This window comes from Phasianus colchicus, chromosome 12, assembly GCF_987193195.1.
Source record: "Phasianus colchicus chromosome 12, bPhaCol1.hap1.1, whole genome shotgun sequence".
Taxonomy (NCBI): Eukaryota; Metazoa; Chordata; class Aves; order Galliformes; family Phasianidae; genus Phasianus; species Phasianus colchicus.
Genome location: NC_143447.1, coordinates 14679340 through 14703641, shown reverse-complemented (window position 1 = coordinate 14703641; position 24302 = coordinate 14679340). Strand labels below are relative to the sequence as shown.

Sequence of the window (24302 nt, the reverse complement as noted above, 5' to 3'; positions counted from 1 at the left end):
TGACTCTGTGATCATTTCCCACCTTGCAGACTTAAGGACACCAATGACCATTTTTATTTTGTGATGGTAATTCTTAGTTCAAGTGTTAAACAAGTTTACAAAAGTCTCTAAAGTCTTCATCAAATATTCCATGCTGCATTAACATCTTATAGCCTACACTGAGGGCTGAAGTTGAACTTAAAAGTGAATCTTAGCAAAGCCTTAAAAATAGACAGCTCTCATCTTTGAAACAGTGCAAAGGAAGGCAGAGAAATAATCCTGAGCCACACGTACTAGCCTGAAAATTCAGAGGGACAGATAAGCCACCACTGGATTTTTTTTTTTTTATCACAGATGAACCTACTCTTCAATGAGACCCAAGTAAGCATTTTAGTTTACAAGGAACTGCAAATATTACAAAATAAAATGACCTAACTCAAGGATATTGCATCTGAACTATGAATTTCATCTAAAAGTCCCAGAGCACCTCTGAAATAAAAATGCAGACCTGCCAACATTTTGAGATTGAAATATTAATATTACGTATTGGGAAACCAAGAAGGGGGAGACTACCCTGAGGATCAGCAGCCCAGCTAAGGACATGAGCCAGTCTGGCATCAGGCAAAACAGACCAGAGCTTGGTGGTTATAAACCTCAGAGAGTGATGGGTTCAGGTGTAGGGATAGCTGTGATTGTGACATAGATGTAAGGAGCTCCTCATGGTGGGGAAGTGAATGTGTCCTGTAAGGAGCCATATGGATGAGACGTCTCCAAAATGAACTCATCAGCACCAGCAACCCCATGTCTGTATTTTGCTTACTTCCTCACTCCCTAAAACTGAGTAATCTAAGCCCCAGCAGTACTTCGGAGTGGTTAACTTTTGATATAATCCAGCTGTTATTTTACACTTCCATATTCTTTTAACCCTTTATGGATTCTGAGCTTGCTAAATGCATTACGCTGCTATTGCAAAAGGCCATTGGCCATTACAGCAACCTGGAGGTGGGGTGGAAGGCAGAAGAGGCACATTGCTCACACTTGTACTGCAGTTCAGCTATTAGAAACCAGCCCAGCATCTTCCCCAAGTCAAAACCAAAGGCATGAGTGGCTCTCAGGACACACTGCTCACTTGTCCACCCCACAATGAGCTGAAGCACCCAGTAGCAGCCTGGAAGACTCTCTGACCACATACATCGCTGCATGTGCAGCATCCACAGCATCAGGAACCAGCCTCTCCCCTCACCCATGTGATAAGGCTACTAAATTAACACAGCTCATTAATTAGTCAAATTGCATTACATTTGGTGACATGATTTACAATGGCTTTTTTTTTTTTTTTAAAGCCTCTCCCTGCTTGCCTGCAGGCTTTTTCTTTAAACCACCTTGATCTCCCCACCCCCCCTTTTCTTTTTTTAATAGCATAGAACTTCTGGGTCACATCTCCCTGGGAAAAATGGGGAGCAGATCCCCATGCCCACCTGGACATCCTGCTGCCCCACTGCACACTTTCTCAAAAGCCATTAGGGAACACAGGCAAGAAAGAGGATGCGAGGGTGGGGGGTGGGAAGGCATTTCCCAACAGTGAGGAAAATCAGAAGTGATTCAGCTGTCTGGAAAACCTCCACCCCTTCCTCTGAGATAAGCCCCACAGCTGGACATAGCCAGGGACAATGAAGGAAAGCAGCCTGCATGGGGCGTGAGGCTTCTGTCCACCACTCCAACCTTTGGGAACAGCATTTCCAACGCAACAATAATCCCCAGCACACTACCACAACACATTCTCCTTTAGCCCATCTGTCATCGCTTAGAGATATTGCACAGGCACCAAGGTGGTTCCTCCCCTGGACAAGGGGCACTGCCCAGAAACCTCTCACATCTGGAGGGAAATGGGAGTATTAGGAAGAAACATTCACAGTTCTGTATTATCAGTTCTATTTTGAGCTGCTACCAGCAGGATTGTATGCCGTAAGAGAGGCTCATTAAAGAACAAGCAATGAGATTCTTCTGGTTTTTTTTTTTCCTTCTTCCCTTAGCCACTTGTTGCCAGTTTATAACTGCTGGGTTTTAAATACCTCATGGCAATAAAAAGGCCATTTTAGAGGATGGGGTGGGCAGCCAACTGCCTGAACAGTCTTTTCCTCCAGCTCTGTGCAGTGAAGATGCCTGTAGCTTTCCATACAGGAAAAAAAAAAAGCATTTCAATTACTGAAATCATTAATATTGAAATCAGGGAAGCCAGAACTGAAGGTGGGCAGCTTTATAGAAGTTGCCTGGGTCAACAACAGAGCTTTGGGACCAGTCGGAACCTGAAGTCTGCTAAAACTCTCTTCTCCCTTTTGTGCAAAGCCCTTCATCTCCATGTGCTGCACTGTGCAACTTGTGTGGCAGGGATGGTGCCATGCACACCATGGGACTGTCAGTCCTCCCCTAATATCATGAAGAAAAATATAAGCAAGTCTTAAAACTTCTACACTATGCACAGTTTCTCTGTTCATAAAGAAGCAGGGATTTTTCCAGAAGGGTAGAAACTATTTTCACACAAAGAGAAAGCAAACAAAATACCTCTAAAGATGTTTTATCTTGGGAAATGAGACACCTCTCATTATTGCCTACGTCATTCTCAGAGCAATTGTGTGATTTTAGGAGCTTGCTCTGTTGCACCACAATTTTATGCTGTCTGACGTGACAAATGGGATTGCAGTTCTTGCCCCAATACACCTTCCCTGAATCTGCTGTACAGGACAGTGACAAGTGTCTCAGCAAGGTGAAAAATGCTGTAGGTAATATATGGGAATGAGCTGGTCCCCGCAGGTTTCTCTGCATGTCCTTAGCAGTCAGCAAATTAGAGGGGAGAGAAGCTACTCAGCTAAACAGGGAGAACTGGCTCCACTACCCCTGAACAGATGGATCAGAGCACAGCTCTATTTGTTCCCTCAGAGCCCCTTAGGACACAGCTGCAATGAGGTTGAGAATGTCCTTTTCTTTTTTGAGGTTAGGGAAACAAGAGTCCTTTTGCATCATGCGGCTCCAGGAATGGATCCCACCAAATATTCCAAAGCTCAGGCTAAAGATCACCGAATGGCTTGGGTTGGAAGGGACCTCAAAGATCACCTGGTACCAAGATGGTGCAAACATCATCTTCTGGTAATCTCAGTCATACAAAAGGCATTCAGGGCTATCAGGGTTAGTTTTCAGAGGAAGATAGGGAAGCATCTGACACGAAAGAGCGACAGCCTTAACATTTACAACTGCGAGTTTGCCTCTTCATAGACCTCATACATCCCACTGCAGGTTTCCTATACTAGCAACACTCCCACAGATCTGGAATTACTACTGCAAAACACTACACATATGATACTGTAGTATTTTGGGATCCTTTACATCCCTTGGTCTTTCATATTAGCTAGGATATGGATTCTCTTTCCCTACACATATGGAGGTGACTACATGAGATGGGGGATACAGCCTGTGGGCTGCACAGGACTGTCCTATTCACTGATAAAGTAAAGGAGAGCTTATAACCATTACCTAAGTGGAAAGTCCCTGTTCATTTCCCAGGAAGATCAGAAAGAGAATGCAGAGTTCAGCACACCTTCCAGTAAAGCTGAAAATTGCAATTTTCTTCTCAGTGCTACAGGCAGACAGAATAAATGAAATAACGATAAGAGCCTCCACTGAACTGAATGGCAAAGCTCCTGGTGACATTAGTTATTTTTTAAATCAGCATAGCTAAGTCTTGCTTCCCAGCCCCCACCATCCCTTTGGACATCCAAAATAGCTGTAGGAAATAGGAGAAACATGACTCAAAGAAAGACTTTTCCTCTTAAGGCCCAGCTTCCTTCCTTGAACAGTTGGGAGAAGTTTCAGCTAAACATATATATGAGTTAGGGGCTTTCTTTGAAGTTCTGCTATTGTTAGGAAAAACTCCCCAAATCCCCATGGCCTCTGCAGCAGACATCCTGGGTCAGGCAGGGCAGTCCTGGAGTACAGGATCTTCCTGCTTCAAAATGCTATTTTCTCCAAGAAAGCAGGATGTGAGGTTACTCCATCATCTTACATTACAAGAGAAACAGACACCAGGACTTCAAGGTTTGGTCCTTGCAAAATGTCCTGGCACAAGAGTGAAGTTTAGCCCTGTAACCCAGCACAGACAGCGTATCTTCCACTCATCTGACCTGGGTCATCTACACAATTCTATTGCCTAGCCTGCCACACAGGATAAATTCCCACCCTCAAATATATCTTGGAACTGGTCATTGCTGCTAAGTGGTTGTGCATGGTCACCCAACAGAGAAACAAGGCTGGGAGAGCTGCACAATGCTGATGTCTGCAGCTGAACCTCAGTGTCCTCTGAGGGTACACAGCAGATTCAGACAGATCCACGGAAGGAAAAGCCAGAAGTGAAGTTTTGCAACTAAATTTGAGTTTTCAAAGCTTCACCAGTTCAAATGTTCATAATGCATCTATTTACTGATAGAGCTTATTTGGGGAAAAGCCTGGTTTAATTATTTCTGAATCATCACTGAATGTCTCCTGTTGCCAAAGATGGCATTTTTCTATTGGGAGCTTAGATTGGATAAAGAATTTTGGGAGAAAAACTGAAATACTTAAAACTGTTGCTCCATAGAGCTCAGAAGATGACAAATCACAACTCAGCATGCAGATAACAATCACAGGGGTCTCCATTCTTGCTTCTAGACAACTCCTTTTGCTGTTTATACTGCTGCCAATCCACCCCCAGCCAGGCCAGAAAGCACAGTGCATGGAGCCCGACATGCTTGGGAGGAGCAGGCTGCAGGGGCTGACTGCATTTCTGCTTTGGGAATATTCAGAAATCAGGAAAGCCTCATATTGAGAAAATCATAACTCAACAGAGTGGAGCCATGGCTATGTGCTGCTCAAGATCACAGCCAAAGAGATGCTGTAAGCAAAATATCAAATTATTTAAGCTTAAAAAGCCTCGAGGCCATTGTGAGCCACAAGTTGTCATGGTAAACCCAAGGAAAGCTGGATCATAAGATGTGCCCAAAGGACAATCAGACATTCAGGGAGACACACCAGAAGCAATTCCAAGTCTTCTGTTCTAAAGCTGACAAGTCTTTGGGGGGCAAGAACCCTAAATCCCTTGCTTAATTCCTTGGTGTCCAGAGAAGGGCATCTAAGATGTCAAGAGCCCGGAACACATTTTTATGAAGGACAGCTGGGAGAACTGAGATTGATCAATCTGAAGAGGAGGCTCAGGGAAGACCTTATCATGCCCTAACAAAGCTCTGAAAGGAGGTTGTATTGAGGTGGGAGTCAGCCTCTTCTCCCAGGTAACAGTGGTAGGATGAGAGATGATGGCCTTAGGTCACACCAGGAGAGGTTCAGGTTGGACATTCAGTTCCATTCTCTCCGAACCAAGCTACCAGCCCTCAACCATGTTACTGAGAACTGATTTGGCTTTAGTTTTTATAAAACTTAATAAACCATGCCTGGAGCTTTTAAAGATAACTATTTGAAAAATCATTTATACTTTTAATTTTTCAATTCACATCAGTATTTTGCCACCTGGAAAAACCCCTCCTGACTTTTGCTGCTGTGCTGAGGACAGCAATGGCAAAGAACTGCTGTCTGTGCTTCCCCTGCCTGGGCAAAGCTAACGTTAATTTAAGTATTTTGTAATCAAAGAACAGTTCACTTGCATGAGATTGATGTGCAATATCTTCTTGTAACACTGGAGAGAGGGCTAATGAAACTCCTCCTCCGGGTGGAAAGAGAAACTGAGTCATGTGAAATAATCACCATTTAATTCTGCATTCAGCAAACACTTAATGAGATGCTTAGGCTGTTCACTGTCTCATAAAGCATTTAAGCATGCCCTGTATGGGATGAACCATCAGTTTGTCAGTTGAAGAATATGTTTTTCCAAGCACAAAGCACTCAGTAGCTCTAGCTGAAATACAAAGTGGCTTTTACTTCTATCCTAGTGAATGGTTAAGTGCGCGATAAGCTTAGTGGATTTTCCTATTCCAAAGATGAGGGGCACAGAAGAATAACACCACAACATCAGGCCAAGGAAGTCTAAAAATCGAAATAATTAAGGCTGGAAAACACCACTGAGACCACTCAGCTCAACCATCAACCCATCCACACCATGCCCACTGACCACGTCCCTCAGTGCCACATCCCTACAGTCCTTGAACACCTCCAAGGACAGCGACACACCACCTCCCTGGGCAGCTGTGCCAGTGTCTCACCACTCATTCTGAGAAGATAGTGTTTCTAATATCCAGCCTGAATCTCTCCTAGCACACCTTGAGGCCATGAAGCCGTACAAAGTGTGCTGTCTTCGTGAGCATGAAAGGCTTCCTGATCTGAAGGGCATTGGGAATGGGTAGATAATCAGGGAAGAAAAAATCCCTTTTATAGGCTTTAGAAACTCACTCCAGCCTTACCTCTTTATTGTGCGAGCGAGTCTGGTATGGACAATTTCCAGAAAGTACATCTTGCAGCAACTTACTTTCCCTTAATGAACACATCACCGGGTGATGAACCTTTATGGAGTAATAATACTTTCCAAAAGATGATGCCTCTCCATCTATGTCCCAGTCCCTCTTAACCACCACCAAGTGGGTAAAATACTCCCCAGCTTACATTTGTCACTACCAAACAAGGAAGTATTTACATACTTAGGAAGAAAACAAAGACAATTAGCTCTGCATATTGTTGAAGAGGATGTTCTACATCAGATTGTTTTATCTTTATTGTTTTCAGTTGCAGAATTATGTAAACACCAATTTAGAGAACCCAAAGGACGCTGAAGATTCAGTTTAATGATTTGTAATAGTTTAATTGGACTGTAAACCAGCCCCTGCGGGGAGCTGAACACAGGTACAAATACATATTTCATGTCCCTACCAAAAATTGCTAATTGTTTTTTGCTCAAGCAACAGTTTCTAACCACCCCCAGCAGCACAGCACTTCCACATAGTTGAGTATTTAAATAGCATCAAGTTCTGCACAGGGAGCACCTATAGCTTGAAGTGGACACAGGTGCTCAGAAACAGCAGAACCCAACCACAGCGCCTTCACGAGGAGCAGGCTGGAGGACAGCAAATGGGGGAAATGCCATTGGCCATGAAGGAAGAGTTGCAGTTCACTCCCTCCATAACATCACTCATATAAAAGCTGTACATGGCAGGTTTAGGGAAGTACGAGGTGCATGAGCACATTACATCTGCTCATTTCTGGTGACGTACCCAGCACTTTGGGGATGGCAAATCCACTGCAAGATGCGCACATGCATCTGTGGAGCCACCACCTCTTGTGCACCTGTAAGCCTCCAGGCAGCAGGAATCTCAGCCATAGCTCAGGCAGGACAGAGCTTGTCCTGAGTAGAGCTTCCAGCCCCACACACACACACACAGCTTCTGCTCTCCCTCCCAGGGAGAAAAGCAGGGCAAGGAGACAAATCCCTGCAAAAAAGGGCAGCAGGTGTCTGGAGGAAAAAGGCCAGAAAACCTGAGATTACTTTGCAGCAAAACTAACTAGCTTGACAAATGAAACATAATAGAAAGTGCAGACTTCGCTCCACTCACCATCCACTTCTTCTCTGGTCATTTCATTTGCCCTTCCTTCCTCTCAAGAAACTAAAATGAAATGCATATTTTACTGTAAGCTTCTTTACAGTGCAGCCTGCAAGAGGCTGAAGGGCTCCCCTCGGGGAAATGAGCTAACCAGCACTTGCTTCTTCCCTTAATTCCAAAAGCCAGGGACTTTCATTTTCAATTTCCTCTTATCCAGAGTTTTTCATTATGCTCAGGTCGCTTCTCCACACCCTTTTACTGATGACAAGCGTGAGCCAGGAGGAGACAGACAGACATCATGTGTGCTACATGAAACACCTCCAGAACTGCTCTGCACACATATAGGAAAAGGCCTTTGCAAACAAACATCACCATGAGTTGTGGACTGCCCTGGTACTGAGCCACACAGCTGGCCATCTCACTGCCAGCTGGCATTAGAAATATCAGCCTAAAGCACCAAGGCTACCAAGAGATCACATTCCTGAGCACTGCAACCAAGTTTTACTGAGCAGAAAGCACAACTGGAAGTTTCCTGTCTGCTGGCTTTTATGGGACTGCATTATGACCAGCTTTCATCACTTGGTTAGATACAACAGGGTAAAACGTATCAGGAATACAGGGTTGGGTCCTTAAACATCTATCTGCAAAGCATTTTTCTTTTTCACTTCATCTCTGCTAAATATACATTGCCACAGTGTGTATTTGCCCCACATTATTAAAGACAGGTTTGAATGCCTCCAGGACCTTCACAACAAGCAATTACACCACACCCTTCCCAGGAAAAACTTCCTTACTTATGTAGTAACTTCATAGCTTGCAGTTTTTCAAAAAGGAAAAAGCTCCATGATGGTTCAGTACCAGCCAGGGTACCTGTCCTTGATTCATTCATTCATAACCAGGCACACCTGGCCTGGTAATTGCATGGTCAACTCAAAAACAAATGAGAAAGCCTCAGCAATCTGTCACAGGAGTTTGAATGACTCTGAGCTGAAGTGCTGACAGAAGACTATAATCCATAGCAATGCCAGGAGATGTCACACCTTCCTCTGTCACTCCTGGCTGCCAACAGGAGTGCCAGTATCAAGTGATATTTGACTTTCAATATCAAGTGGGTAACTATCAGTTAACCACATACTTACAGACTTTCCTCAGTATCAGATCTTCATCATTTATTTCACTTAAGAGAAGGATTTGCAGGCATGTTTTCAAGTGGCACAACAGTATTAGAAACTCTCATCTGTCACACAATGCTCTGCTGAGCCACTTATCTAACAAGTACAACCCCTAGAGAAGGATCCACTTGAACAGCACTGGAGGCAGTATTGGGATGGACCAACCTGATCCTACACTGCAATTGTATGTTGTATAAACAAACCTGTATACTAACACTTGTATCTGTATGTATGCTAACACAGATACACAATTTGTGTTAGGTGTTATTGCTGCATTTCTCCATAGGTTCAAGTTAAGCAGAGGTCAGCATCAAGTGTTATTTCTAAGAACTCCCAAACAGGGTGTAAGGATGCAGAGGGCAATTCTTCATCCTCTGTAGTCTTCGAAATACTACATTGTATGATGGCCGTGCAATTATTTGAGGGAAAGAAGATATGATCACTTCACATTTCCATAAACAGAAGATACATTACATCCATTATTTTACATTTAAACAATTGAATATGCAAAGAGCTAATTACTGTGATATATTGGAAGCATCATAACCCCAGACTTGCAAATTTTTTTTTAGTTAATTCAGAGAAATACTTTCATAAGTGTTTAATCCCTTTTGTTTCCCACTCGAACCATAGAATGGCTTAGGTTGGAAGGGACCTTAAAGATGACTGAGCTCCAATACCATCCCTTAGCTTGTCCAAATAATACTGCAGGTTTACACAGCACAGTATCTGCTCTACACTGCAGTGAGCCCAGGCCATCCCCAAAGCCCCCATGCCCTGAGGCCTATGTAGAGACATTTTAAGTTAAATCATACTGTCTTTATTAGAAGGGGGAGGGAGGACCAAAGCTTTGCACAGCCCGACATTGCCCAGATGAACATCTAATTTCCTATCACAATCTGTTACTGAGTTTTGGCCCAGCAAAAAGCAAGCTGCAGAGGGGAGGCACTGCCCTGGGAACATTGGTGTTAAGTACAACAGGGACCGCAGCCACCGAGATCCTCACTTCACACAGAGCACTGACATGCAGCTGCTAATTCCTTAAGGTTTGGTGGTTGCACACTTGCCCTGATTTCTTCTAATAGAGGTCAACGTGCCTGCATTTCAGAGAGCAATTGACTGAGATTGAATGAGGGATAGCTCATTTTTCCATATCAAATCAAATCCTTGATCATTCTCACTTAAGAGCTGCTCACTGATGCACACCCCTGATTTTTTGTCAAGCTCCCACAATGCACCATTTCACAGTATTTACACTGAGGCAGGCCAGCATGGCAAAGCAGCTCCCTGAAGCATAAGATTTGATTAACCTTGTTAGCTTGCCTTGCAGAGTTGCAAATGTTGTTAGACATCATGAAATTATCCAGCCCTATTTAAAATCCAACCGGAGTATTTGGCCTGCTGACCTCCCCCAGCAACACATTCCACAAGCAGAACTAGAGCAGCTCCCAGCCCTGATCCCAGCCAGCAGCAACTCTTTGCACTTCTCCTTTAAGAGTTCAGAGCTTTTCCTCTTTACCCTTTTCCCCATTCAATCCAAAGCGATCTCCACCTCGGGCCACAAAAACCTGAGACATCCTAGATCAGCTTTAATAATAGAGAAGCTACCTACAAATTCCTAGCACTTAAAAGGAAGCTGAAGAACTGAGAGCACAGAATGCCTTAGGTTGGAAAGGACCTTAAAGATAACCCAGCTCCAACTTTCTGCTGTGTTCTAGTTGCTCCTACCAGCTCGGCTGTCCAGGGTCCCATCCAACCTTGTTTCAAATCCCTCCACGGATGGGGCATCCACAGCTTCTCTGAGCGAAGACATCTCCCAGACTTGCACAGCACTATTACTGATGATGCTCAGCAAGCATAACGATATATTTGCATGAACATCCAGGAAAATGCATTATTATACATCACTTAAATCAAAGTATAATGACATCTTTATTACCCAGAGTCCTGTCCACTACTTGTATTCAGTACTGACAGTCTTCTGGTCTCCCAGTCCAAATCAAGACCCAAGCAGGTGATTCAGGAAGCAAGGCAGCAGACCTCATCCAGTAGCTGAAAAGTTTATAACCTAAACACTACAAGTAGAGAAAGTAGCATTATGGCTGCAGGGGCTGACAACACGCACAGTGGGATGGCTCCAAATGATGTGGAGGCGTTCCCTTCCCATCCTGCTGATTTTCACTCCATAAACCTTCCTGCTGGTTTGCAATGGATGCTCCTTTGGGCCCCTTTAGAGCCTGCCTGTTGCTTTCCCTGACTCACAACAACAATAAGCATTCAAAGTCTTTCTGTTGGAAGCACACACCAAATCAATTACAGCAACATCATCCTTCTTAATCAAGGTTAATTTCTGTGGGTAATGTTTTTCTCTGTTGGAATACTGTCGGATGTTTTTAGATCCCCAATTTTATATAAATTTAGCTTCTGAATTCTCAAGGAAAGAGTTGCTAAGGTAACCAGAGCCAGCCATATTGCTGTATGTTCTCCCCATGGAGCTTCATTAGGGCTAATCAGTCATTTCCAGGGTAACAGAATATGTCACTTCCAGAGATAAAGACACATCTTTCAATGGTGACAGAACACTTATTGAGTCTGTTATCTCCTCACCTTCTTAAAAATCACTGACCCTCTCCTTAGAGCAGCAATACCTAAGAAATGAGGTTTAGGACCACCCACAACAGGACACAGAGCAGACCAGAGAAGCCCACAGACCTGGAACGTGTTGGATTGCAACAGCAAAATAGGGTGGTTATGGGTGAGGATCCCTTCTGTTGATGAGGGAACCAAATCAACACGTGGATGCAAAGCCTGTGTTCAAAACATGTCTGACCTGCATGAACTGGAGGTTTACAGCATTAGTGGCTACTTTAGAAGACTGCAGAACAACCTACTGATATCAGTTCAATTCCTAAAGAATTTCTCCTCCCTAGAGCTTAGAAACCTCCCTCATTTCAGATTGCTGGAGAAGTCTCCTGAAAAATGTGCTGTCTTTGGTCAAAAAGACCCTGCTCCCCTAACTGTCACTACACAACTCATGAGCTGTTAAAGATAACTTCAAAACACAAGTTTCACACTTGTGCTGTCTTCCCAAATCCAGTTTCCTTCAAGTTTCCCAGTTCTAAGAGAGCCTCAATCTTCTGCCAGTGTCTGAAGAACTGACAAACAGCATTAAACAAATATATTTGCTGCAGATGCTGAGAAGCTTTTGCACAGATCCTGTATGTCTGCATACTCAGCAGGGCTCTGAGGCCCAGTCTACCACCCAAAAGCTGCGGTCATCAGACACCAGGAACCAAGAGGAAAAGCTTTCCCCCTTCCTCCTCCATTCATCTTTGGAGGTTCCTCTGATGCAGAACAATGTAGTTTCACCTCATTGCTCCAGCTCTCCTGAACATCATGTCTATCTTATTAAATAATGGATATAAAACCGCAGCCAGGAAGGACGGCATCTGTCAGCCGATACCATATTTATTGTTTTCCCTTGAAAGAGCTTTATTGTAATCCTGCAGCAGGTTCACTTACAGATGAACAGAAGTTTTAAATAAAGAGGCAGCATCTTTTGTGCTGAAGAAGCAAAGGCAGTTGAGGACTTATGTTTTGTCAAGACATCTTGTTGTTAGCTTGTCTTACCCCATTAATAAATGTATAATGACCCGAATTTGAATAAGATTCATGACATTATAATGGCAATATGGTTTTAAAAGTGCACAGAAAAAGCAACATTTGCAGCACAGAGGTATTTAATGGCCATGTGAGTAATAATTCAGCTTCTTTCAGCATAAATTCACATTACATGCAAGCACATGCATAAATTCAGTGCCATCACCACACATTTACATTGAGCTTGAAGTCTGTTCTGTAAAATAGGTATGTAAGGCATGAATGTGAATTTGAATGAGAAGAACAGCAGCTGTTTGACATCTGAACAAAAAGCAGGTGGGCAAAGGATTTAATTTTGGTAGTTCTGGGAATATAATACTGAAGTTTTCTTCCCTCTCACAACATTGTCTCTTTTGCCTCCTAAAAATGCCATCTCCTGGAGATGCTTTAAGATCTAGGTATGTTATCTCGTGGGAAAAAAAAAAAAACCCTGAGGAAACATAACATTGCACTGCTCAGGATCCAGAATCCATTTGACTGTCTGGAGTTCTTCTTCCTCCCCTCCTGGCACAACAGCCACACTGCCCACAGCTGTGGTTGTTTCTGGGCAGGGCACCCACTTGTGATGATTGGTTTGAGCAAGCATCCTTCCTCACTAAGTAGAGACAAGGCACTGGCAGCTTCCCCCTCACTGTGGTGTAGGAAAGATGGTCTATTCCCTCAAATTTCAGTACTGCAAGCCTTCTATTTGCTGCCATCTGCTCCAAATTGTGAGGTTGGGCTGGCAAGCTGTGGGCCCAAGCTCAGAAACATTCCTTCCAGTTTCCTGGAGGAGAAAACCAAAGAAAGCTGGAAGCATCTTCATCATCATTACCCATACTAATAAGAGTGCTTAGCATTCAGAGCTGGGCTGGTGTTGCAGCTGAAGTAGCACAGCTCAGCTCAAACAGACAAAGGCCCAGCAAGCTCACAGAGAGAAGCTCAAAGCCCAGGCTCCAGGGGAATAACTCTTTGTTAGCAATCATTAAGCACTGAAGGAAGAAATTAGAAACAGAACTTGTTCTGCTTTAGTCATCTTCATCAAATTCCCTGGTGCAGTACATTGGCTGCCCAGGTTTTCTTCAGCTTCTTTTCATCAGTCCTGCACTAATCTCCAGACAGGCATGCAGCCCTGCAGACATGGAAATCCTGGCACGCTGCTCATAAAGCCATGGGGAGCAGCTTCAAGACCTCCATTCTCCAGCAATGTCCCCCTTCAAGAGCACACAGTGGTTTCTCTACTTCACAAGTCAAAACACCTTTCCAACAAAGGAAACAAAAGCAATACAAAGGAAAATTAAGCCCCTGCAGAAAGTATCTTCCTGGGTCTGAACATCTGCCTTAGTGCTTTGTGAAGCAGGTAGTGTTACTGTGAGCATCATTAGACTCAAAAGCATTGCAGGGAGAAGCTGCTCGATTTGGAAGCTTCAGGGAGAGCCTGTGATCAGAGCTAACATTTGAACTGCCACCCTTTGGCACAGAAAGATCTTTCTTCAAAACTCACCAACGCTTCCTTTTCCCTCTTGCTTAAGGCTCATTCCCAGAAGCTGCTCAACATCTGTGTTCCCCCAGGATCTCCCTCCTCAGCCTCCCTTGGACACCACACACCTTGGCTGCCTGCTGGGAGCCTATGAAGCAAGGATTTCCAGTCACCCAGCTTCCCTCCCCTGCTAACATCTCATCTCCATTTAACTACAGGCTGCCTGCTGCTAAGCAGCTTTTTCATCAGCCACAATGCTAGCTGATCTTCGTAAGAACAGAACATGGAAAGACATGCACTAAAAGGACAAGTTCAATACTAAATACAACCCCTCCTCATTTCTACTCCCAGACCAACGCGTAACAAAGGCACTTGCAACAATAGAACATTCTTAATAGCTCAGTGCTACAGAACAAGCAAAGCCCATGATAATGATGAAGTTGACATCTAGTATCTTCACACCTATCAGAAGTTTTCAGCAGTTGATTCAATGAAAAGAAGTTCTTCAATTGTTATGCTTATATCAACTGTGAGATATGGGAGAAAAACCTGATGCTCACGCAGCCTAAAAGCTAGGGTAACAGCCAAGTAACCAAATAAAAGCAAAGCAAAATGTTTGGGGGAATTTGCTTTCCCTTCACTGAAGAGGAAGGAACCAGCTTATTTGCTTTTTAGATATGGAAGTAGAAAAGCACTGCACTTTCTGCAGCTTTACAGATCACAAACAAAACATCTTAGGCACTGTTGCTCAGCTGGAGACTATGAACAATTCACTGCTCTAGCTTTTGAGTGTCCTTCATTCCTGCTGGAGTTAATAACATGCTGATAAGCACCCAGAAGTTTGAAAGCTTATGCAAAACTTGTCCAAATAAACCATCTGAAATCCTTGATCTGCAAACCACAGCAGGAAAACAACATCCAAATCAGCCTCTCAGATTTTCCAGCACTTGCGCTTCTGGCTGGGATTAGGAAATACAGTCACAAAAACCAATAGGTAGATCTTTTTATGAAAGGTTATGTATTCTGAGACTGGAGAAAGTACCACCTTAGGCCACCCTCTTGTGGCCTGGGATCATTTTGCAGTTACTCTGTCCTCTCCATCACATTCCAGAAGCCTGAAAGCTTCCACTCCCCTACATGGGGAATTATTGAACACATGATTTCGAGCCCATATTGATCTTTTTGGATCCTCGTGTGTTTTTATTTCTTTGCTGCTAGGGATTCGTGCTGCAATGTGAATCTCTTGAGAAAATGCATCAGTGCAGGAAAATGAAGTTATACAGCAATCAACACAATGTTGATTGAAGAATCCTAGGCTGGAAGTCGAGCAGTAAAGAGCAGAAAATACTTGCTTCCCTCCAAGCACATACTATGCCCTGCACCCAGCCCTGCTGTACCAGTCCCATTCAGTTCAGAGAAGCTGACCTGCTCCTGCCCAGGCTGGTGCCTGCTGATGAGCAGCCTTCTCAGCAACCTGTCACCTCGCAGAGCAGCAGCAGCCTAGGGAAAGGCTGCACTATCTACATTGTCAGAGCTCTTCAGCATTGCGGGGCACTGCTGAGCGTGGATGAGTCAGTTCAGTGACCTGATCTGACAGGATGGAGGAAGAAGAAAAAAAAGCAATTTTCCAGTAGATCAGTGTCTCAACCTAATTCGCCCTGAGAGGGTGAAAGGGAAACAGGGGGACAGTGCAGCTGGGAGATGGTATGGGAAGGTGATGGACAGAGCAGAGCCCTTGCTGGGTGCAGCACCAACACAGCCCCTAAGCCTCTCTCCACATTTGTTTGCCTGGATGACAGAGCTCACACATGCCCACAACCCCCATTATAGCTGTGCCTTAAGTCAAAGGCCGTCGTAAATGGGGATTCAGGGTAAGCTGCCTCTTATTCTTTTTATTTATACTTGTTCATACACTTTTGCAGAGTACTAGCAACACCCCTCTGCACAACAGTGCAATGAAAGAGAGCAAACAAGGCACTAGGAGAAAGAGTATTTTACAAGTCTAACTCTCCTTCTGCATCATCCATATTTATATAGAACAGAATCTGATTTACTTTGCCAAGTACAGCTGATCTATACACTGCAAACATTCAACAGACCCTTGCTCAGCTGGGTTTTTCAGTCTCACTGGAGTGCTTTTGTTTCATCTTTCTGCACCTTTGGAGAGAGAAAATATCACAGCTCAGGCTGGTGGGCAATTTTTAAAGGAAGAAAAAACTGAAATATGCAATGAGGGCAAACTAGGAAAGATGTGGACAGACATAAGGAATAAAAATGACAGTTGGATTTGGGTGCCAAGGACCAGGTAGTACTCAGATGGCAGCACCTATTGCAATAAAGGGGAATGGATACCTGCTGTCTTGGAAAAAACCTTAAACTTTTGCCCAAAATAAGTGGAAGAAAACAAGCTGCTCTGTGCTGAATCATGCATTTCCCCCAGAGAACAGCAGCCCTAGTTACTCCTCACCCTTCACATCCCTTCATACTCAGCATGCACATTACTTTCAAAGTCTCCTCAGTCTTAGACTAAACCTGAGCAACAAAGAAAGCAAAGCCTGTTGCATGATGACATGGGAAGTGCGTGAACCCAGAACTGTCCCTGCCTCTCCTTCTGCTGCCTGTGTGATTTAAGTTCCCTCAGACAACACAAAAACTTAGTTGCCCGATTCTTCACAGATCAAGATGGATCCGCTTGTACAAGTCACAGAGATGCTCAGATAAAAATCTTTGTCAGTGCTTTGTCTGACCCATATTGAGCATACAAATAAATGCTCTCTTGCTGCCCTTTCCCTTTCACAATACTTTGTGTTAAGCACACATCGCTCCGTGCTTAAAGCTTATGAAACATGAGTTGGCACTACTCAAACCTCCATGATAGAAAAGGGCGAAGTCAGCAGAAGGGCCTATGCCCTACACTTCCTTTAATGTGCCTCTGGTACAGCTGAGACACGTGGGACAGAACTCAGTTCACATGGCCAGGATCCCAGCAACCCCAAGTGACAACTGTGAGGGCAGCATCTCTGAAGAGCAGAAGATAGATCCAAGATTTCCCTGCTCTACGGAAGCAGGGCCACTGCACAGCAGCCTCACAGGGTGCTCTGCAGAGCAGGAGCAGGTGTTATTTATTGCTCTGGATTCACTGGAAATTATTTGCTGAGCAGAGCTGTGCAGGTTATAATTAAATGCCCAGCTGACTGATCACAGCCAGCACATTTATAACAGCTGGTGGGATGTGGCAGAAGCTGTCCAGAGAGGAGCTATCAGGATAACACTGTCTAACCTAAGCACCCTTCCAACCAGCTCTGTGTGCAGTAGCAACAGAAGAGCTTCCTGGCACTGGTTGCAGGTGTCTGATGTGTGGGCTGGGATTAAGCCAGTTCACCAGTCCAAGCCCTCAAACATCCCTTAAAGTCTCGTTCCAACAATCAGGAGTCACATCATATATGAGCTGATCAAGCCCAGATTTTACATAAAGTGTGTTTTCTGCTGCCTCCGCTGCATGAGGAATGTCCAGAGCTTCTGGGAAAACAGACAAGGCATTATTGACTGCCTAGTCCTAGGAGGATCACCTCTTCCTGCCTCTGTCCTCAGGGAAGTGCAGCCTCTGGATAGGAAAGAAATATCAATGCTCAAGAGCTACAGCATATAAATAACTTTAGCAAAGGTCTTTGTTTTCCCCTCAAATTAGGTGTTTTCCATTGCACTGATTTATCTCTTTGGTGAGGCTAGTTCTCATTTTTCATAGTTACTCCTGACACACTATAAGAGCTATCAAGGTTCTCATCTAATAAGCTATTTCCCCCTGAAGAAAACAGTGGAACCTTAGCAGGCTTTGGTCCTATGGAAGGCAGAGGAAACCAGAAAGGATTGAAAGAGGTTTCTCTGTGCCTCATAGCCCTGGGTACCCAACACAAACAAGGACTGACCCTCAGTTTTCTAAAGCACAGTAACACAGAGTGAGCTTAGGAGAAGCAGAGCCTTGATGCAACATCCTGGCTCACCATAACCAGCAGAAAGAGCAAGCATGGTGGCAGGCAGAACAGCTTAAGAAGGCATGTGCCCTTATAGCATGACAGGCAGGAGAACACAGAATTGCTTCACCTATCCCAGGCTCTAGTTCTTCCAGACCAAAACTATCCATTCTTGGTTGCTACTTTGGTCTGATATTGCATCAGGCACACTGCAGGCAGCAAAGCAAACACACCACCACACCTCCCAAGTGCTTGTTAATGTTTGCAAGCAATAATCTCAGATCAATAGCCCCTTCCAAGGGTTTATGCTTAGCAGTAGCTCATCATTTGATCTGTTAATGCAACTTCTATGGCTTCTTACTAGTGACAACAGAAGTAGGTAGAGAGAAACATGAACTTCACCCCAGCTGTGACCAATGGGCTACCAAGGAAGAATAGCCATAAGGGAATGAGTAATTTCATTAGAACACACATTGAACATTGATTTTGCTCTCTGCAGGAAGAAGGGTGCTTTCTAAAGAAAGTGTCAAAACATGGTAAAGTGAGTTTAATGAATAAAGTAGCCTGAAAATATGGATATTGCTCCTAGGCTGACAGCTTTAAAACACTTCTTAGCATTCATCCTACCTACAGCCCACTGCTCCAACACCTTTGGAGAAATAAACAGCTCAAGTTCTTACCTTAATACTTCGGTAGGTACTCCTAGGCACACCAATTGCCATGCTGATGCTGCAAAACCTGCACCTTGGTTAAATTGCAACCAGAGTTGTGCATTTTTTATTCTTACTAGTATTCAGAACCTTTCTTGAAGTTTAATTCACCCCCTGAACAACACAAGCACACCTAATACACTAGGCTCAAAACCACAGAGAAGCTCAGTATCAAGTATGAAATACTGAATCCATTTAAATCCAGAATAATAGAAACAACTCACCAGATCTTCTACCATAACCCTCTCCATTCCTGCTAATGCTCCTTGGATCAAAGCTCTCAAGAGGCCACAGGTTCCCTTACTGCTCCTTAAAAGCACTGCCATGGGAACTGGTTTCCTCCTGCCTTAATTGAAGAAAGATGGGGACAGCACCTGAGATCCATTTGTAGCTACTGATCTGAGCAGATGGTTACACTGACCCTAATCAATACAATCAGGAGCACATAGCCTCCAGAGGGGAGGTGGGTGATATTTATCAGGAGCAAGATTTCAAGAGGAGGTGAAGGAAAGGGATTATTTATTATGATTTGGATCCCTCAAAAACCTGCCGAAATTCAGTTTCTGGTTGGAACTGCTAGGTTGGAGACAAAGAGTTGAAATCTCTGTCCAGTGTTTGTCTAAAGTACGTGACAGTCTTCGATATCTGTGTGTCTCAGTAAATCCTGAGGACTTGCTGAAGTGCCCCACTTCATCCTGTGTGTGTTTGGGAAATCTTGGATATTACATAGTTAAGGGCAGAGCTGGAAAAGTTTTGGTCCAGTGATACCCAAATCAAATGATTCCTGTCTTATGCTTGCCTTTCAATAGATAAATGAAAGTAATAATAGGAAAAAATGACATTTTTTCAGCATTTGTTCTAACTTTCATGACACTCTTTTTGTTTGTTAAGGTTTCTTGCCTGCATTTGTTTAGTCCTAACTCATGAGCTATGGCTCTCATGCAGCCCATCAGTCAGTACACCAGAACCACTTGCTGCATCAGCACATGTGCCCTCATGCAGATGCATGGGGCTGTTGGGACAATGCAAAACACAGATGGAATGCAGATGTCCCACTGCCTATCCCAACAGGTGGGGAGCATTTGCACAAGATGCTGAAGACCTAGAAAAACTACAGAATCTGATTGATGAATTCATTTTAGTAACTGTAGAGGAGGTTTTCAACCAGAGGAGATTTAAAATGCTGTGCACAGCTGTATGCTAGAGATGATGAAAGAAAACAAACCTTTGTAAGTCTTACTGTCTCTAAATGTTCATTTTTTACCTAGATCTTTCGGCAACTACATTTATAGTGGAAGAAATTTCACAATGGTGTTTGGATAAGAAATATTTTGGCCAGACAGTATTTGGGCAAATAGTTCACCTTGGGAGGAGAGCTGCTGGCTGATTTTCCCTGAATTCACTGTGCTGATAAGAAATAAGATTTCACCGGCTCGCTCACCATCTTAAAACCATATCCAGTCCTGCAGTGCTGGTGTGGAGCTGTGGACCCAGGTGCAGCACAGGGTTGATGAGAAACCAGGCTGTAAAAGCAGTTCCAGCCCCTGCTTATCCCATCCGCTGAGCTGCAAGTTCTCCCAAGCTTTCCTAGCACAGCTTGTGGCTGTATGTGCCCTTATATTAAAGCAGAGCTTATCATTCAACTGAATTTTTGTAGAACTGTTGGAAATAGTGATGCTCCAAGCTGCATTGTTGAGATAAAGGCCTGGGGCTGGGCTTCTTGGAAATGTAGTCACAGTGCTTCACCACATCTCATGTGCACAGGATGCCCCTAACCTGTGTGCCAAGGGAGGACATCAAGTAGAGAGCCTCCAGGTGGAATGGCCTTGATCTTCTGCTGAAAGTTTGATCCACGTGCCCTTGGAGACACTCCAGTTCAGGCTGGATGGGGCTCTAAGTACCTGATCAGCTGTAGGTGTCCCTGTTCAGTGCAGGGAGTTGGACCAGGTGTGCTTTAAAGGTCCCTTCCAGCTCAGAAGATTCTATGGTTCTATGAAGAGGCTTATGTTCAGTGAGATACACGCTTTTCTGCACATACAAGGCTCAAAACATTTTTTCCCCACCTTACTCCCATGCCTTTTGATTTGTTCCTAGTCATGACTAGAAATGGTGGCTTTTCTTCTCCCAGCTACGTATTCCACTTAATCTAACAAGACATGGGTTGCATTTAATTGTTTATCTGAACTGAAGCTGCAAACTGTTGGAATGACTCATCCATTAATATTCAAGGTGAGTGCCACTTTCACACATTTCCCTATGTCGAAAAACAAGGGATGTTAATTACCACTCATAAAATGCTTTAAAGGTATAAAGTGGCACACCACTATTTACCAAGCCATTATTTTCAGCTGTTTCATTCAATCCAGTGATGAGCACCAGGATTTACACGTGGAAGGAAGGTGCTGTTCTGCAGTTTGTTTTTGCTGCCCTACACAGGCAGTGATGTGCTGGAGCTCCATTATAAGAGGCAGGAGGGCAGCACTCAGCAGTGACACACAGACCTGCTCCCATGGAGCACTTTGCCAACCCAACTGGCAAATAATGTCATTGAGGCCCAACAGTTTCTACAAAAAGCCCAGTTATGGTTCAGCACAGCAAGGGGTATCTGGGCAGCTGAGCATCACCCTCCCTTGTCCCGCTCAGGGGGCCCCTCTGTGTCTTGAACAATTCCTTGTGTAAAAAAGGCCAGAGGAATTGCTGGGAACATGTGGATTGAATGACTAAAGCCCCATTGAACTGACAGGAATTTTGACTTTCATTTCAGAGTGGCCAGGGTTTAACCACAAGAAAAGAGGGGAAAGTTGCTAAGATTTCATTCAGTTTGGATAAGTACCAACGGTTTGTTTGGTTATCCTAGAGTCTTTTATCTGCAGTAAATACCCAAAGAAAAGGCCTTTGAGCAGACAGATTGAGAGGGCATTAAATAAGTTGTTACCCTTTTGCTTATTCCAAGTGCAAGTAGCCAGTGTTCATTGATGGAGGCTTTACGGGGCTGCCTGCATTAGATCAAGAGGGAGTAAATTGTATCTGAGACTTTAATGATGGAAATTTAACATGCTGCTTATGGCTTATCCTGGACAAGGCAGCAGATCGATGCACGAGGATCATGCATTATTTCAGTTGAAGAACTGTTGACAAGTGTTGTTGTTGGATCCAAGAGACTCACCTACCTACATAGCTACAGGCAAGGAACGTTTTTCCTTTATCAGAACTTTACAAAAAAATCTGATTCTGAGAATCCTCTGCTGCAGCAAAACGTCACCTCCTGACTCCTCACCTTCAAAAGTCTGGTTTTCACCCAATCTTGTGCAATGCAAACAGCAGTCTGGTATCAGTGTAATTCTTCTCAGTGCCCCTGCTGGAGAGGTTTAGTGGCAGCCATGAGACTGAATCAATATTTGCAACAATTACATGGAGCTTTACCTTCAAGCTTTCTGAGTTCAGCTTTTCAATTTGGCAGAAATAATTCTCCACCATTGCCTTGCTATTTTCAGCAGCAAACCTGAACAAACAGCCCAGGCATGTGGGCAGGTGATCCTGCCCCAGTAAATCTGACTCAGGGTTTGCATGGAGCCACATTGAGAAAAGTAGAAAAAGTGTTCTGAGCAGCTGAAACACGAGCATTGTTTGTGTCCTGTACTCTGAACAGCAATAGTGCAGCTCCCATGCAGCTAATTTATCGTCCTTAAAAAAACCTTATTGTTCATGAGTGTTTAAAGAGTCTCCTGTATGGCAATTCCTCCTTCATCTGACAGGTTATTGATCCAGCTGCTCTGCCAGTTCCTATACCAGTATAGTTACTACCACAATTACTGTTAGAGCAGTAAAACTCCCTGAATGGACCTTTGAGCCATGCAAGGTGGAAACAAAGAGCTGTGACTGCTCACTTCAGCAAGCATATCATCATTCTTTAAGGAAGCAAAGAGTTTTGAATGTTTATGGAGCTGCAAACTGGATTTTCAAAACAGGATGCTAAGAACAACAACAGAAAAGGAAAGATAAAGCAGGAAAGGAAAAGAACTCACACCTTGTTCAGGCTCACAGCTGAAGCTCTCCAAGCTACAGAAGTTGCATTCTGCTCCTGCCTCCTGCAGAACTAGCTGTGAGCTCTGCAGGTTTCTCCTCCCTCTGTTTTCTCTCCTCCTTCCCCTGGTGAGTACCCTCCAAGGCAGCTGGAGAAGCCCATCTGTATGCAAAGACATTTGGGTGAAAGTCCCCCTTTACATCCCAGCACACAGCGCTGCCATCACCTACCTCGCCACGAAGTGCTGCTGTCACAGACACAGAGAGGGGAAGGGAGCAAGAGGGGCTGCAGCTGTTGTGCCATTAGTTTTCCATTAACTGCCACGTAGAACATGTGATGCATTCCTATACCCCTCTACCTGTCAAAGGAGTTAAAATGCCCAGTGCCACCTGACTGGAAATGTGAAAGGCAGTGGTGGAAAGGCAAGTCACATTGAGCAACTAAGAAACAAAGGGTCCAGCTGGCATCTCATGGTGGTGTCATTTGTAAGGCACCATTGAGAGTACATGAGCACAAGGGAGGCCATGACCCTGAGCACTGAAGTGCTTCTTTTTAAACAGTCGAGTAATTCTGCTAAATGTGTTTGTTAGTAGGTTTTTGACCAACTCTTTTCTGTGTCTAATATTCCCCAGGTAAAATATAGAAGCGATAACATCAGCTTGCCACTTATTGCTTGCCAGCTTACAGGCTAAATGTTTGCAGTTTTTTGAGATAGGAACCTAGGAAGCAGGTCCAAAGGGGACTCCAAGGTTACCAAATCTCACAGGCACATCCACTGCTTAATATCTTTGATAAATTTAGCCAGCTCCATCCTGAAACCTGTTAAATTTCTCACCCGTATTCTTTTGGCTGGCAAACTATTCCCAAATGTTACCTTTCTGAGGATTAGGAACAGAGCTGTTAGTATGGGCAGCTGATGAAAGAAGAAGAAAAACTAATTAAAAAAAGATTATCGGTTACATTATGAGACAAAAGGAGCAAGTGTACTCTGAACAGTCCATTTGCTTCCTTTCTGACTAAGCACAGTCCCCCCATCCTCTGTCACCCTTAAGTCACTGTTTTCCCCGCCTTGCTATTTCCAGGCATTATCCCACCATTGCCCCTTTCTGTTTTCTCTAAGCACCACTGACCCCCCTATCTCCTCCCTAACAATTTTGAGAGATTCCCCTTCTCATCCCTCCCTATTCCCACCTGATTTGAGCATCAGAAATCCAGTCTCCTCCTGCATCAAAGAGGATGGGAGCTGAGCCAGCACCGGGAACCAAAGACAGCAAGGAGCTAACACTGCAGTAACAAACCACAATTTTTTCTTCTCTTTTCAATCATTATTCCCTAGGATGAGAAATTGCTTCTGTTAAACATTTTAAAATTGAAGCCACTTCCTGTGCAGTGGTCCCAATCTGCTGTCATCCTCCTCCGATGGAGGGAGAAGACCTGGGTTTGGACATCATCCATCAACGACAGATTCACACTGCCACATGATGAAGGGCAAGGCGGGGAGGAAGGAGGGGGGCTGAGAGGTGCAGAGGGCTGTAAGCAGCGTACAGAAATTTCATTTTCAGTTGCCTGCTCAAAAACAACCCCAGCTTGCCATGGCCCAAAGCCATTTCCTGTTGAGCACAATGGCTTTGGTTGCTCTGCACTTATTAGACAAGCGATCAAAAAAACAACAGCAAAAAGCAGCCTTTGAAAATGAGGCACATGTTTGCTAACAGCAGCTATCCATCTTAGTCTGCATTTCCCCATGAAAACGGCTCCC

General features: G+C 44.1%; 1 protein-coding gene across 5 annotated transcripts in view; it reads right to left on the bottom strand.

Annotated features, from left to right (window-relative positions):
- LOC116225403 (uncharacterized) overlaps positions 1-24050 on the bottom strand; it is a 65585-nt gene extending 41535 nt beyond the window's left edge. For 3 of the 5 annotated variants that reach the window (XM_090149037.1, XM_090149036.1, XM_090149035.1), the window contains exons 1-2: positions 23735-24050; positions 22547-22705 (exon numbers count right to left, since the gene is read on the bottom strand). In XM_090149037.1, the coding sequence (XP_090005163.1) occupies positions 22547-22705; positions 23735-23771 (196 nt within the window). In that variant the 5' untranslated portion in view covers positions 23772-24050. The other 2 variants (XR_016470433.1, XM_090149038.1) reach the window with 2 other exon arrangements.
- Between the last annotated feature and the right edge of the window lie 252 nt (positions 24051-24302).